Source organism: Lutzomyia longipalpis, chromosome 2, assembly GCF_024334085.1.
Source record: "Lutzomyia longipalpis isolate SR_M1_2022 chromosome 2, ASM2433408v1".
In the NCBI taxonomy this organism is placed as follows: Eukaryota; Metazoa; Arthropoda; class Insecta; order Diptera; family Psychodidae; genus Lutzomyia; species Lutzomyia longipalpis.
Window position 1 is genome coordinate 1776974 of NC_074708.1, and position 15933 is coordinate 1792906.

The 15933-nt window shown below is 32.2% G+C and overlaps 1 protein-coding gene across 3 annotated transcripts; it reads left to right on the plus strand.

Moving 5' to 3' along the window:
• Nucleotides 1-196: 196 nt before the first annotated feature.
• On the plus strand, nt 197-15677 carry LOC129788536 (leucine repeat adapter protein 25-like). Of its 3 annotated transcripts, none has more exons than XR_008750372.1 (3): nt 197-371; nt 525-1013; nt 14575-14682. XR_008750372.1 is itself a non-coding variant. In XM_055824693.1 (3 exons), the coding sequence occupies exons 2-3, from the start codon at nt 5765-5767 to the stop codon at nt 14872-14874; spliced, it is 585 nt and encodes a 194-aa protein (XP_055680668.1). In that variant the 5' UTR covers nt 773-1013; nt 5758-5764; the 3' UTR covers nt 14875-15677. The 3 variants fall into 3 exon arrangements, 2 of the variants coding, with proteins under 2 accessions (XP_055680668.1, XP_055680667.1); XM_055824693.1 differs by lacking the exon at nt 197-371 and adding an exon at nt 5758-6049 and having other exon boundaries at nt 773-1013; nt 14575-15677; XM_055824692.1 differs by lacking the exons at nt 197-371; nt 525-1013 and adding exons at nt 1637-3187; nt 5758-6049 and having other exon boundaries at nt 14575-15677.
• The last annotated feature ends 256 nt before the right edge of the window (nt 15678-15933 follow it).

Sequence of the window (15933 nt, forward strand, 5' to 3'; positions counted from 1 at the left end):
GATGATGTAAATTCAATGAAAATTATTCTACTGTGGCTTTTTAGATTTCTTTCCCTAATGAACAAAGGCTACATAGTCAGGTGTTAAATGACGAGAATCACAAAGTGAATAGCTTATCCATTTATTTTTTGCAAAAACTTCAATTCCAGATGGCGCACCAATGTTGTAAAGAGATAAACTATGGCAACACTATCACCGGAGTACTGCCATGAATTGAGGTTATGTTATTTCATGCAATATTTTTTTTGGTAAACTTCACAAAAACAATTTAGCAGAAAAGATAAATAAAATCGTGTGGAAATGAATGGAAGTATGCTGAATTTTTCATTGTGAATCGATTAGTGCTGTAAGAATGCGAGTTACAATTAAAAGTAAGTACTGCGATGCTTTGGAAAAACTTGAGAAAAACAAAGAGAAAGTCACCGCCATTGTTTTGTCTGTTTTGATAATTTCTACGTCCCGAATTATTTACTTTCAATTTTCCTCCAGAGAATATAAATAACTTTAATGTTTTTTTATTGTAGACTGGACAGGTGTTGCGACATGGCGATGGATTGCAAATGATGAGAATTGTGGCATCTGCCGGATGGCCTTTGAAAATTGCTGCCCTGAGTGCTCACTTCCGGGAGACGACTGCCCACTCGTATGGGGCGCCTGCTCGCATTGCTTCCACATGCACTGCATTGTCAAGTGGCTCAATTCACAACCCATCACCCAACAGTGCCCCATGTGCCGTCAGAGTTGGAAGTTCAATGAAAAGTAGGCAGAAGTGTTGAATCCTGATATCCTTGTGTCCTGTTTTCTTTCTCTAAATCTCCCAATTACGTGTTTAATGAAAGTTAGAGAAGTATAAACTCCCTAAAAGTTGTGACAAAGACAAGAAAAATAAATCTGCTCCAACATTCACAAGTGCAGATAAACTTTAGCTGATAGTACTTGTGACTAGTGCCGTAACCTAGGATTACCTCCCCCAGTAAGAGGAATATTATAGTGATTTTCATCAATCAAAGCTGGTAAGTACTTCCCTCATCTTCACCAATGCATTACTAATTAAATCCTTTAAAGTTTAAGAAAAATAGTTCTTTAGAGAATTTTGTAAATTAACTGAATTTGCACAAGAAATAGATTAATTTGTAACTTGAAGGAAAATTTTGTTATGCTTAAGATTTGCATAAAAACATCTCATACACATATACTCACTTTCTTGTGTCATACAACATACATTTTCCCCTCTCCTATCTTTTTTTTTATAAAACTTTGATGCATGCAAATGACGAGGAAAGTGATATTGCGCGACTCCTTCACAAAAATTCCATTGGATCCATTGGATCGTACATAAAAGACGCATTTTCTCAGACATTAACTAAAAGCCTACAAAAAAGCCTAATAGATATTTAAAACAAGACAATAATATTGCTTAAAAAGATCTCTATTTCCATTAAGGGAATTCTACTTTTAGTAATTATTTTAAAGAATCCAAGATCGATGCTTTAAGATTTAAAAAAGAAAACTTATTTGTTTTCTTTTGAGTCACTCTGTAATAAATGTTATTCGCGGAGAATGTGAGAATTCAATACACCTTCAAGTCATATAATACGAACTACCTTCGGTGGCCTCGAGTTGCTTCAAACAATACTCACTACTTTAGTTGTCGTTTAGCTTGCAATCGGGAATGTTGCTGGGTGAAACACGGTGTAAAGTCGCCGAAGACTTTTAAATAAAATTTACAGAAATTATACCTGTGTAGTTGTAAAAGTCTGGGAATGAAATTCCACAAATTTTCACAGTGAAAATCTCATTAGGAAAAGTTTCCGGAACAAACATACAAAATCTCTTTTGGATGATCAGGAAAATGAATTTTCTTATTTGAAGAAAAAAGTGTTTGCTTGCAAATTAAATTAAATGTATTGTGCTTCAATGCAACCCATCAAGAAAGAGGCGACAAAGTAGTTTTTTTTCTTCACCTTAAAGAGTGGTTTGGTGTGGTAAATGATAGAAGTGAAAAGAAAAAATAAAATACAACAGCAAAAGGTGACGTGTTCTTGTACATATATAAATGTATAATGCTGAGAGCGCAGAATATTTAAATGAAGTGTGAGTCACGAGATTGTGGAGGGATTCATGGTGGAGACGAGGAGAATAGTTTACGCGACGTATTGTCCAGTGAAGTAGTTAGTAAAAAGATGAAATCACGAAAGCCAGGTCCACCCGTACCACCAAGGCCGAGTGCTGCAGTTGTTGCACACACAAGGCTCACCAAGTCGCAATCAGGTGTAATTGTTAAGGATACCCCCGGAAGGACTCTTGTCTACAAATCCCCATCGAGTGGTTGCATAGCTGATGAGAAATTGGTGAATAAGCAGCTCAATGGCCATCAAAATGGCGGGACTTTTGCCATCAGTGATCCCAGCAAAAAGGTTGTCATTATGAATGGCAAAGTACATTCAACTACCGAAGCAACGAAGGAGAACCTCAAGCCCATTCAGTTAGAAATGTATACCAAATCCCCATCGGTTGTGCGCTCAAAGAGAATTTACAATGAATCAGGTGCACAAAAACTCCCAGATGAAATGATTTCATCCGATAGCATCGCGGAGATTCTTCCGGTTCAGCAGATAGCGAATAGCGATGAAGAGGTAGTAGTGATAAATAGGGCAATGATGCTCCATGAAGAGAACAGCAATTGTATTGAGATAAAGTCGGTGCAAGAATTAGTAGCAACGGAAAAGACGGAGATAATCATAAATGATAATAGCATAAATTGTATTGAAGTACGACGAGATGAGGGGAAGGGGCCAGACCAGCTGGGGAATGATGGGGTTTCGGCCGCATTAGAAGGGCAACAGAGTCACGAAGATACCATTCCTGTGGAAAAGAAAGTTGCCTTCCATGAAATGTTAATTGCCGAACTTACAGCAATGAGGAAGGAAAAATTTCCACCAATTACACCAATACGCAAAAAACGCCAATCCATTGACAGATCAACGGATTCCTCACCAAATGGTACCCAGAGATCGCGTATTAGAACCTCAGATTGGGTAGAAGTTGGTGACAATGGGAAAGCTGTGGTATTGACGAGTTGTCACATTAGTCTTGAGGATTCGGGCATGGAGGATGAAGAACGACCAGATGATACATCTTCAGGTGTCGGTGAATCCTGGGATAGCATTAGGGATAATGAAGAACGGTAATAACATTTTGTTGGCAATTGAATAAAAATAGTTACGTTAAGCCTTAATGTTGAGTACACCAGGAGATTTTACCTACATTCCCCCCTTAAATTTTTAAATGTCCGTAATACCAAAAATTACATCGATCTCTCGATAAATTTAATTAATTTTTAATTAATTAATTTTTTTATATAAAATTTGTTTTATTTAGATTTTTTTATATAAAAAAATTTTTTGGTTTTTGTTTATAAATTTCGCTTTTTACTTAAGCCAGGCTTCAGTTTTATTAGCTGAGCTTAAGTTTCCTAAGTCATGCTGAGTTAGGGTTAAGTGTATTATAAATCTAGCCTGTTTTAACTATTAAAACATTTAAGTCTGACTTGAGAAAAAAAAGCTAAGCTGTTTATTAAACTAGGCATTCTGTTAAGTCGAACCTTAGTTCCTTTAGGTCAGACTTTTAAGGCGAATTCGGCTTCAGTTCACCGTGGTCTGACCTTGAAACCTTTAAAGCCTGACCTTACTGTCTATAACAAAGGTCTTGCTTAAAAATCTTAGAACTGACTTTAAAAACTTAAACCTAGTTTGAAGAAAGCTATAGTCTATCTTGAGGAAGTTTATTCTGGTTTAGAAAAAATCAGATCTGACTTAAGACGATTTTTCTTTAGTTAAAAAAAAATCGAAACTTCCTAAATTACAGGGTCTATTCAATTTCCGTTTTTTTAGTTTTTTGATACTGCCAAAAATTAAGGAAAAAAAATTAAAATCGTGAGACCCGGAGAATATCATCCTAAACCCGCAGCCCGGAGATTATACCCCGAAACCTGAAGTCTCGGGTGAAACCCCTAGAGGTGGTAACCCTACCAACAAAGCACAATTCAGTGTGATTTACTCTGGAGGTGTTTGCGCAGAGATTGATTCAAATCAGTGTATACTGTGTAGCTAAATTGATTAAATCACACACAGTGACGTAAATAACATGAGAAGGAGATGCTTCTCCTCCATCTCTTATGTAAAAACGAAAAGAGTTCAACAAAACTTGTCAAATTACCCAAAAAACAGATTGGGTGAAACTGAATTGTAATTTGTGAAGGCGACATCATTTTTCTGGTCAACAAAATTAATGTTGATCTCTCTCTCTCTCTCTTTCTTTCTTTTTTGTCTTTTCAAAGACACGATGCCGCATCTTCTGCCATAACATTTCGTTAAAGAAACAAGAAGAAGCGGGAGGGGGAAGAATTTTAAATAAAAATGATCATTTTAAGGAAATGACGCTTTTTTGTATAATAGGAATTAACTTTGTTGATGGCATTTCTTGTTCGGGATTATTTATTGCCATCAAACGTTCAAAATACTCTGTGTGTATGTGTGGTACATTGAGCGAGAGGTGACGTCTGTAAGAGAAAATCTTCCTGTTTACCACCAACTTGTGCAAATAACATCATGCAGTTTTGCTATATTGAGTGTACAGATGAACAAGTAATTATAAAAAAAAATTCGTCCCAACAAGGAAAAAAAATGTCAAGAAGGTGTTTATTAGGCGGAATCGAAAAACTCAAAACCGAAAAAAAATCCAAAAACGTATTTAGAAATTTTTAGTTTAAATTTAGTATTTTTTGGGTTCAATTTACTACTTTTTTAGCATTAAATTACTTATTTTCTGTTGGAATTAAGCCATTTTTTTAGGCTTTAATAATTTTTATATAAAGTTTTGTTCCTCAATCTCTGCTTCTTTAAGGACTAAAAAAAATTTTTATGCTTCAATTTAATGTCTTTTAGGCTTAAATTTCTCATGATTAAGGATAAAATTACTATTCGGTTTGAATTTAGTCCTTATGAGGCTTGAAATAAATATTTTTTTAGGCTTTTTTTTTGGCATATCATCTAAATATTAGCGAATAGATCTAAATAATTATGTTCAGATAAACTCCCCTTGTGTACCTCCTTTTTGGAGAATTCCACATAAATTAATTTGCCATTTGCAATTATTAGAATAATTTTATTGCAATGTATTGCAATAGAATTAATTTATTGATTTATCAATCAAACGAACTATTGTGCTCACAACGCCTTCAGAAATTTTAATTTAACTGATTTGCATTCATTTCAATCTATATATACGTCGTATTAAAAGTATTCTTTGAATTTATTACATGTTTTAAAATTATTATGATTTAGTATTCTTGAAAAAGAATCCCAGAATAAAAAGAGAGAAGAATTGCTTATAAGGAAGACCCTTCTATATGGGTTCTGCTTGGAGAAATTTTTAATCTGTACGTAACATAGGTTGGTGTCTGATAGAATTGTTGCTGTTCAGTGAGCATAAAGTTCCATTAGAATGGATGTATAATACTATTTTGTGATCACGATTTACTCTCACAGTCAGAAAGTTGACTGAGGGGAAATCTCACAAGAACAATGCTGTAAGAACTTTACTGTTTTTTTTTTGTTGTTCTTCTAAATCTCTTACCCAACAAATTGTTCTTTGTCTCCACTCTATAGCGCGAAAGAAACTTTGTGTCTTGATGATGGAATTGTGCGCTATAATGATTTCCTCGTTTTTTTTTTCGTTGTTGATGTTTTTCTGCAGTATCAACATGTCACTGCCGGGGTTGCCGCCTCTACCAAAGAGTTTGAGTGGATTCGACTTAACAGCTGCACAGCAGCGTCTCTACCAAAATGAATGCCTCGGTGGTGGACTTAAGGCAACGTCTACATCAACTAGGGGTACCCCGACAACAGCAACATCAACCCCAAATAGCAACAATCCCTCATTAGGTGATGATTCCACCTCAGGTGCTGCCCAGCATTTGGACATCTCACCGGTGGACAGCAGAAAGTCCACATTGGACACACAGTTAGATATTCTGCGAAGAGAAATGGTGAGTCCCCCTACATACATACATTTACACAAATCTGCCTTCAGCAATCAACAACATCATGGCATATTCTGCTGCCATTTTATGTAACACAGCGAAATGTGGTGTGGACAAATTTTATGTCACTTGCCGCCACTTTTTTGCCTACATCTTGCACATTCCATAAAATACGAAGCTAAGATTCCGCTAAATGAACTCGAAAGATGAGATCATGGATGGACAATCTCCAATTATTATACAGCGGGAAATTTTCCGCTCATTGGTGTATGTTGCATATCTATATGTACAATACCTGTATATGAGGTATATTTTGCATAAAATTTTTTAGAAAATATTTTTGATGATTTTTTCCGCGTGTGTTTGTGTGTTGCATACCAAATTGGTGAGATTACGAAAAGAGAGAAATTCATCATTTTATGATTATTTGTGAGAATATTTTAGTTATTAGTAGAGGTACGCAAATTACGCTTCATGGTTACCCACTCGTTTTATTTCTCCTTTTTTTTTTTAATGAAAATTTGGTATTTTTGTCTTTTTTTTCTAATACCTACAATGAATATTGATTATCTTAAAATTTAGTTAGTTTTATATACATACATCAAGGTAACACACTTATCTATGTATGTACCTACATATATAATAAAATAAGAAAATTAGCACATTGAGAGAAAATTAAGGAAAAAGAAAACCTAAATCGACCTTGAGGTTTTGCTTGCGCATAGATATAATGTTGAGAAGTAAAACCTTCTCTCTTTCTTGCATAAAATGCAATTCCGTGAGATTTATTGTATCAATATAAGCCCAATGTTTCCCATGAATATTTCACTTAACAGAAATACTTAGAAAGAAAGAAAAACAACAATCCTAGGCTTTTTTTTAAACAAGACTTTGGTAGTTATTTCTCTCATATACTTGGAGTTTTGTATTGAGTGAAAAGTGGAATATAATACTGAATTTTCCGCCAACTATGTATATATGTGTAAATATACATATTTAAATATCTATATAGACGTATGTAGAAGTAAATATAAAAAAAATGGAGATTCATAGAATATGTTGTGAAATGCCTTGAAGCACGTACTACGTAAAATGAAAACTTTGAGATTAGAAGGTATGGAAAACTGTTTTAGTAGGAGATTAAGAACAGATTAGAAGTTTTTTACAAAGGGGTGTTTATCTGAATAAAAATAAATCGGTATAGACTAAGGAACTAAAGCCTAAACAGTAGGTACTAAATTCCAGTCAAAAAAGTGAAATTCAATTTAGTACAGAATGTTTTTTGTAGTATTTTTTCTCCTTCCGGGGGCGTCAAGATATTGGGTACGGGCCTATAAGAAATGAATCTTTTCCCAAAAAGCTTTTTTTTTTCACGCTTTCCTCACTCTTTAGTACCACTGAGAAAGGCGTGGTGAAACGCCGAAAGCTTTGGGAAAAGATTCGTTTCTTTTAGACCCGCACCCAATATCTTGTCGCCCCCGGAAGGAGAAAAATACTCCTACAAAAAACATTCTGCAAAGGTTCCGTCAAGAATTTGATAATTAAATCAATTTAGTACATTAAAGGCGTAAATTTAGTACTTGTCTCCATTGTATTCAGTATACTTTTTGAGCTAGAACTCAGTAAGGTGTTTAGCTAGAATTTTACTATGTTTTATGCTAGAGTTTAGTTTTTTTCCGCTTGAATTTATAACTTCGGCAAGATTTTAGTATATTTTTTTAAATTTATTCTTAGGAAGTATATTCAATAATTAAAAGTACTAAATTCTATTTGAAAACATACTAAATTCTAGCCAGAAATATAGGTCGTAAATTCTAACTGAAGCCGAATAAGTATACTAAATTCAATCCTGAAAAGAACTTGAAAAGTAGTAAATTCAAGCTGAAGAAGTACTAAATTTTAGTTGGAAATGAGAATATTCCGAATATTTAGATCTTTGGAAATATTGTGATTATTCTCTAATCTTCGAATTACTCGCCAAAACAGTCAAAACAGTCGGCTGATAAACACTCCTTGTTTCTTACAAAATCTTTATAAAGGTTAAAACATTCTTTTCTTTTTTTAATTAAAGGCTTTCTATTGCATAAAAATTAAATTTTTGTTAAGGGAGACCGGGGCTAATGAAATCAGACAAGGGTTCAAATAATTAAAGAAAAAAAACATGCACTTAATCAAAGAAATTCATGATATTAAAAACAAATCTTGTGTTGCAAATTATGGGTTTAATGATGAAATAACTTCACGGTCGGTGATGTTGATGATAATAGTTATTTTGTCTGCGAATTAATTTCATGTCTTTCTACATTTCAAGGTCCTCGTACATGCGTATGTATGTAGTTCTTAATAATTTTTTGAAAATGAAAAATAGAAAATAATTAAATATGGAATTATTTTTGTAATAAAATTTGATTTATGTTAGGTTTTGGGTATTTTCTTCTGGATGATGAAATTCTATTTTAAATTGATTGAAGACCAATTGGTATGCTTGATAAGATATAGAATACAAGCCAATTTGTGATGATTATTAGAAATTTCTTATCTTTATTGCGCTTTGAAATGGCTTTTAAAATTTAGCAAAAAGATTGATTGAAGAAAATAATTGCCTAATTCAATTCACATTTCTGCGTACATAAGAATAAGATGTCTTTATTGGAACAATTCCAATTGATGTTACGAGTCTTTCTTTGCATTTATTTTTCTTTTGCCATAATGATCTCCCTTTATACTCTTCCTGTGTGCCAACTATTGTTCCGCAATGTGAACAAAAATGATAACTTTAACATGGTGATTACTCCTTGTAGTAGTGAAGCGATAGGGAGGTGATAAAGTCTTTTTTTCACGACAGTTCTCATCATTATAAACAATTAATTTTGAAACACAGTGGGAGATTCTCAGAGTGTCTGTGTTTTGTGTCTCCCTATACTCAAGCTCCCTGATGATGGCTAAAATTATATACATATATAGGTACAATGCGTTCCGGTTGGTAAATTCTTAGCTTCAGTGTTTCTCGTGTTTTTTTTCACACGCCAAGAAAATAATTACATAAATGCGAGCAATGTTAACTGAGGAGATTGACATTGGATTAAGGAAATTAAGAGAGAATTTATAGATTTTTGGCTTAATTAATAATTTTTAAATGCAAAAAAAACTTCTTTTGAGGAATGAACGGTCAATGTTTAAGCTAATCTTAAGGCAGTGAGAAAAAAAAAGTTTTCCGTTAATAAAATGACTTCTTGGGTGTGATCGATTGAGGTGCTTCTTCTTATAGGTTTTTTTTTTCTTCTTATTCATCCTCATTCGCTTGAGGCCATGAGATCCAGTAAACTCGTATATGTTGTATCTATTGACACATATTTGATTGAATTGCAAGACATGATGGCAGTTTCTTCGTCTATTTTTGTCTAGAAAGACCACATAACTCTCTTACGATACCATACTTAAAAAAATATATATGTAGGTACATTATACCGTAAAGTCTTACTTCTATATTGTGTCGTAGTATGGGATTTAAATAATAATGCATTATATTTTATTCTCCATTGAGACTTATTATGGCTCATACATTGTGAATTTTATACCCACGTGTCTCAAGTGGTGTGTATGTAATTAATTAAAAGTGCTTTTTTTTCGCAAAATCCATCACGCTATACAAATTAGCTTTGGATCAAGCAGAAATATATATGCTGCATATGTAGCATAAAAAGTTTCTTATTCTGTGTGTATTGTTTATTTTTTCTCTCTTTGCATTTAAGAGATGTGTCGACACTCTTTTTCTTTTCAAATAAAATGAAAATTGCGCAAATATGCGAAGCTTAAGGTAGGAAAGTGAATATTTTACTTATTTTATTCTGTTTCTTTTTTTTAGTTTATTTCACAGAGAATGATTTTATTAAGATATCACAAAAGAATTGAGGAAAAATTTAAAGAATTCTTTTTAATTAATACTCTTTTTTGTCTGACTGTAGTTCTGCAAATTCTGCCATCAGTTAGTGGTTAAATGTTAGGAATTTATTTAGCTTTTTGAATATTTGGATATTTAATTGAATCAAAATGGGGAAATAAGGTCATTATGCTCCAAGACTCTTATTGAGACTCTAAAGTAAGAGCGGATCCTTATCTCTGTAATAATTACCGTTAAATATAATTACATACATATATTTTCTCTCTAAAAGAATCATTTCAATTAGTTACTCAACATTTCATTCTTATTATCTCATCTGGTGAATATGTAGAGAAATGAGAAAAAAGTGTGTTATGAAAAATCTATCTATAAGTTTATTGTGAATGCACAAGAGATGCGATGGTGCAACCAATATGATTGAGATACTCTGCTGCATGCAAGATGAGCACTATAAGATGAAAAACTACTGTTGTATAATTTTTTGAGCAATTGAAAAAGAAAATATTAAAAATCTCACATAGTACTTTTAAGCTTATATTTAGTACTTTATTTTTTTAAACTTAAATTTAGTACTTTCTATGGTTTTGCTCCTCAATATAAGAATTTTTGGGGCTTAAAATCGAATTACATTTTTTTCAGGTTGAATTTAGTACTTTCTATGCAAGAATTTAGTACTTTTTGGGCTTGAATTTAGTATCGTTGTGTTTTCAACTCTTATTCTATACATTTACATAAGATTAAAGGCTAAGGGTTGTTTATTTACTGAATATTTTGATTTTTTTGAGAATCATCCGAATATTTTTATTCAGATAAATGCCAAGGGATGGTTAAATATGTAGATGAGTCTTATAAATTAGAAGCTCTACTGATAAATGCAAATGTGTACCAATGCGTATAAGATAAAATCTCTTACCATGTTGCAAAAATAAATTCATATTAAATGGTGATTAGGTCTCTAAATGATGGTATTTAACACTTTCACCATAACCACCCAAATGTCATATTCGCATACCTATATGTTTGTACGTTCATATAATGAAGAAGGTGATATTGACCATCCACCACATTCGCAATAATGTATGAAAATGTACAAAAATGCTCAATTTTGCTATCTCTTTAACAATAAATGTTTACAAAATTCCATTCATTTGACGCTTTGATGGTCTTTTTGAATAGATCTTTTTTTTTAATTCTCTAAATAGGATGTAAGACAATTTAATATGTGCACAATGGTGGGTATATTGATGAGCAAATAAGCAGAGTATATGTCTTTTTTTTTGTGTTGAAGAGAAAACATCGTGAAATGGGACGATTGCATAAAAAATAAACAAATTGTTTTATTTTAAATAAGAGACAGAAAGAGAGACATCTGAATGTAAGTTGAACGTGCTTCTTTTAAGAAGAAAATTTAAAACACCTGACTAGCATAAACATTTAAGTAGTAAAGCAGGATTCACTTGAAAAAAAAAAAAAGAAATCATTCAAGATGAACTGGAACAAAGTTAGTCAGAGATGTTGAGACATGCACTACCCTCAAAAAGTTTCCGGGAAAGCAAAATTGGGGTATTTTTGAAAGCAAATTTCAAATGGCTATTTCTTCGGTTGTGGTCAACCGATTTTCAAAAATTTGCCAGTTTTGGAAAGGTACATTTCTCACCTTTTCAAATCTGGTAAATTTTTGAAAATCAGTCAACCCGTTAATTTTTGACAGCCATTTTGGTAAACCTAGGTGAAAAATCCTTTTTTCAACATTTCACAATTTTTCACTTTGACCCCTTGCATCTCGGCCGCTAGTGCACCGATTTTGATGAATAGAGTATCGTTGGAAAGGTAATTTAATTCACTTTTTTTAAATCTGTACCTGTAGGGAAAATTCTTTTGATGATTTCAATTTCAATCTTGATTGAATTTAACATTTTATTTTTCAACCTTAAAGCGTGACCTTCTCCATCAGAGTTTATTTGACAAAATCATTCAAGTAGAACTACATATAGAGATGTAGGTATATTACTTAAAATAAGAAATGTTATGCATGTTAAGCCGTATTTTTTCTATGTCGAAATTTGTATGCATTTTACAACGTGAGGAAGCACGCATTTTCACGGATGTAGGTAAATAATGCTAAGTATATATGGTACAAATTGCCGATTAAGTTGCGAAATTATGTAGGTTTATAAGAGAGTATGTTTCATTTGAGATTATTTTTGAGGCAGGTCACTTCCTCAATTGAGAAATAGGGTATGTTAAAATGTTTTTTCACCTATAAATAAACCGAAGAATCATCAGAGTAAAAGAAGAAAATCTTCACAAATGCAGTGATGATCATTTCTCATCGTCTTCATTAATGCAACAGACACAGACAGGAAAGTGATATGAAATTGAAATTTTTTAATAAATTGCTCTAAGATGTTTTTTTACCTACACAGAAGCATAATAAATAAATTACAAATAATTGCATTAGATTGTATGCGACGGTGTATTGGAACATAATTATTATGAATGATTTAAATTGTCATGCCACACAGCAGCACAAAATATATGACTTTTCCCTCTTTACTCAGAGATTTTTATCACGAACATCTCGCGAACTCTTGATCGTTTATTAAAAGAAACTTCAAATGTTTTTTTTTATCACAAAAAAAACATCGAGAGTTTCAAATGAAGGTAATTTTTACGTGTGGTGGAATTATCAAATCTTTTTTTTGATGGACCAAAGTCAGGGATAATTATAATTTATATAAGTTTCTACATGCAAAATTTATAACACGGAACTCTATTAAACATTGATCGTTTAAAGAGAGAGAAAAATAAAATTAAATGATTTTTTTGGGAAAAAATTAATTTAAAAATGAAGCAAATGAATAAAAAGTTTTAAACTAATATTGTACAAAATTAGAAAATATAATCAGTGATGAAGACACGATAAATGTATATATACATATTAAGATACATATCTTCCCCCCATCCCCCACAAAGAAATTTTACTTCTCACAACAGTATTTCAACGGCAAGAAATGGTAATGAGAAATAAATTGTAACTGATTTCAGAGAAATCAACATAAAGTGAGAAAAAATTACATACATATACATGTACGAGTAAAGTGCAATTATCTTACGGAAGGAAAATATAATAATGTTATGTGTAATAGTACATAAGAAATAGTATTCTATGCTTAAGTAAAAAGAAATATTCCGAGTAGCATTCAAAGACAGGAGAAAAAAAAATGAAATTAAAGAAAAAAATACCATGCTAAAATTTTACGTGAGATTTTTTTTTAAAATAGTGGAGACTGGGGCTAGAAAAAAAAACGTTTAGACAATTTTGAAAATTTTGACAGTTCTTTTGTAAACTTTAACGTTTCTTTTTTTGAGTTTTGACATACCTTTTCTAACGTTTGAGGCTTCTTTTCCATCACTAATAAAAGGTTTTTTTTTTCAAACGATTGACATTTCTTGCCTTAACGTTTAAGTCTTATTATTTATTTAACTGACCTCATGGAATTTTTCGCAAAATAAACAAATTCTTTTGATTAAATGAGCTTTTATTGACATCTTGTTACACCCTAAGAAGTTTTTTATTAATTTTAAAGCGAAAATTATTTTTTTAGTGGATTTTTGAACTATATTAAATGATTTTTTTTTTGAGGTTAGAATTTAAGCGTCTTCTGAAGACCTTCATGTAGGAAGGAGCTTTAAACAAAATAATCGTGTTTTAGCAACTCAAAGTTCTTATTTGTTTTTCTTAGGCATTAAGATTGCTCAATAAAATGTAAATTGTGGGTGTTTTCACGGGAAAAAGAAAACAGAAACTTTTTTCATTTTTTTTATAATAACTTCATTTCTGGTGATCAAATCGAAATGAATTTTTTTCTAAAAGTAGCTTGTAAGTTATTACATTTTACCTCTTATACAGATTGTAGAAAAATCTGAACTGTCCTAAAATTTAAAGAAAGACTCTTTAGATGACAACCTTCGTAATATGCCCCAGTCTCTCCTATATGCATAAGAGCACATTAAAATCATTTAAAAGAAAATGAAAACCACAAAACGCCCTCACCAGTGAAGATCTAATTGACGCATTTGGTGGAAATGGTTGGATAGTTATTGTTGTAGAAAAGGTAGGTTCATGTCAGCAAGTTATTGGACATAAAATAGGTCATAACAAAGAAATCAAGTCACGAAGAAAATTTTGCCTCAAAACAAATACATGCTCAAGCATTTGGAATAATAATCAAGGTGCTTATATGTATGTATGGCTATGTATGCTGCAGGTACATACCTATAATGATTCTTCTATCTCCCATTAGCTATTGCGCTTTTTTTTCCTTTCTTTGGTGTGTTTATGTTGGAAAAAAGGTACAAAAGTTGGAGGTAAAAATTTAATTCCGAGACGCAATTGTTGTTGAATCAACAATAAAGACAGTGAATTTTCTTTCATAAACATACATTTATAATATAATACGTGCATATACACGTTATTCAGCGAGGTAAAAGACCCAACAATGAACGTAGAATATACCTGTTTCAGTTGCCTTCCTTTGCCATCTCATTTTATTCAATATAAGAGCATTTTAATGAATTTTTAGATTTTTTTTCTAATGCAAAAAAAATCTTTTTTTTGTTGCTTCAGATTGACCTCCGTCAGTTGGATTTGTCGCTTCTCTCACAACTCTGGGCACTCAATAAATCCATCCAAGAGTTCCGTACGATGTTGCAGGAGGAAGAGACACTGTCTCCGTTGTCGCAGTCACCGTCTCCGTCGGAGGGGAACTCCCTGACGTCCGAAGATGACGATGATGATGATGATCTCGATGGGAATAATGGGCAAATAGTACCGGAATCAGTTCATGAGCCTGCAGTTCCGCGCATGAGAGTTGCTCCGCCACCACCACCACCTCTCAATCGGAAACCACCATCGCGTCCAGTATGATACTACTGTTCCCTAAGCCAAATGAATTCGGTTTTACGATCCGTTTTCTGCAGTCGATACTTTTCTGTGAAGAGCTAGATTGGTTTATACATTTTCACATTTTATGCAGCATTAATTAATTGTCATAAATTACGAAAGAATATGTCCGGAAATATTGAAATATGTGCGCTTGAAAACATTGAAATTGTAACTTCTTTCGTTTTTGTAAACTTATAAAAATTCTCAATTCAGGTTTAAAGAAAAATAAGTAACTAGGTAGTACATATTTATTATAAATTTTCCGTGTGTTTTCCTCATTTAAAAATTTTATTTCTTTTCTCCAAAGCACAATAACACATGTTCTAGAAAAAATAAATAAATATGTGTCAATTCTTTCGATTTGCTGTTGTAGACAGAATTCTTTATTAATTTAATCCACATAAACGTGTAAATGACGCAAATTATGTTGCAAAGAGTGATGAAGAGAATTAAAAATAATTAAATTATTTGTATTATTGTTTTATTTCTTTGAAAAGCTTAAAACAAAACTATTCAGATATTTTTTGTCAAAAATAACTAATAAAGCATGAATTTCTGACAATTATCACATTCAACAGTTTTTGTCGCTCAATTCTTAGCGTTCACAGAATGGAATAATTCTTAAAGTTTTCCTTTTGTACTTTTAAGTGATGTTCTCATGCGAGGGAGGAGGTTATAATTTGCAAGTTCTGCAATGAATGTGAGAAGAAAGGTACATTATAATTAATTAAATTGGATTGATAATATTAATAAAAACAAAAATAAATAAAGATTTACCTGATGAATTATTCTTTCTTTTTATTTCTTTTATCTCATATTTTTTTTTATTTTTCTGCTAATGGTTGATTTATCGGTATCAGGATGATTTCAAGATATGTAGCGATGAAGGTAAGCCAAAAAAAAGAAACTTTCAAAGAACTCTTTAGGGACATTTTTGAGCATTAATAAGAATTAAGGAGGAAATCTCCTGCTGCTGGTGCACGATGGAACAAGGACAAGAAGATTTTACCCGACGGAGATTTTACCTACCTACATTAATTT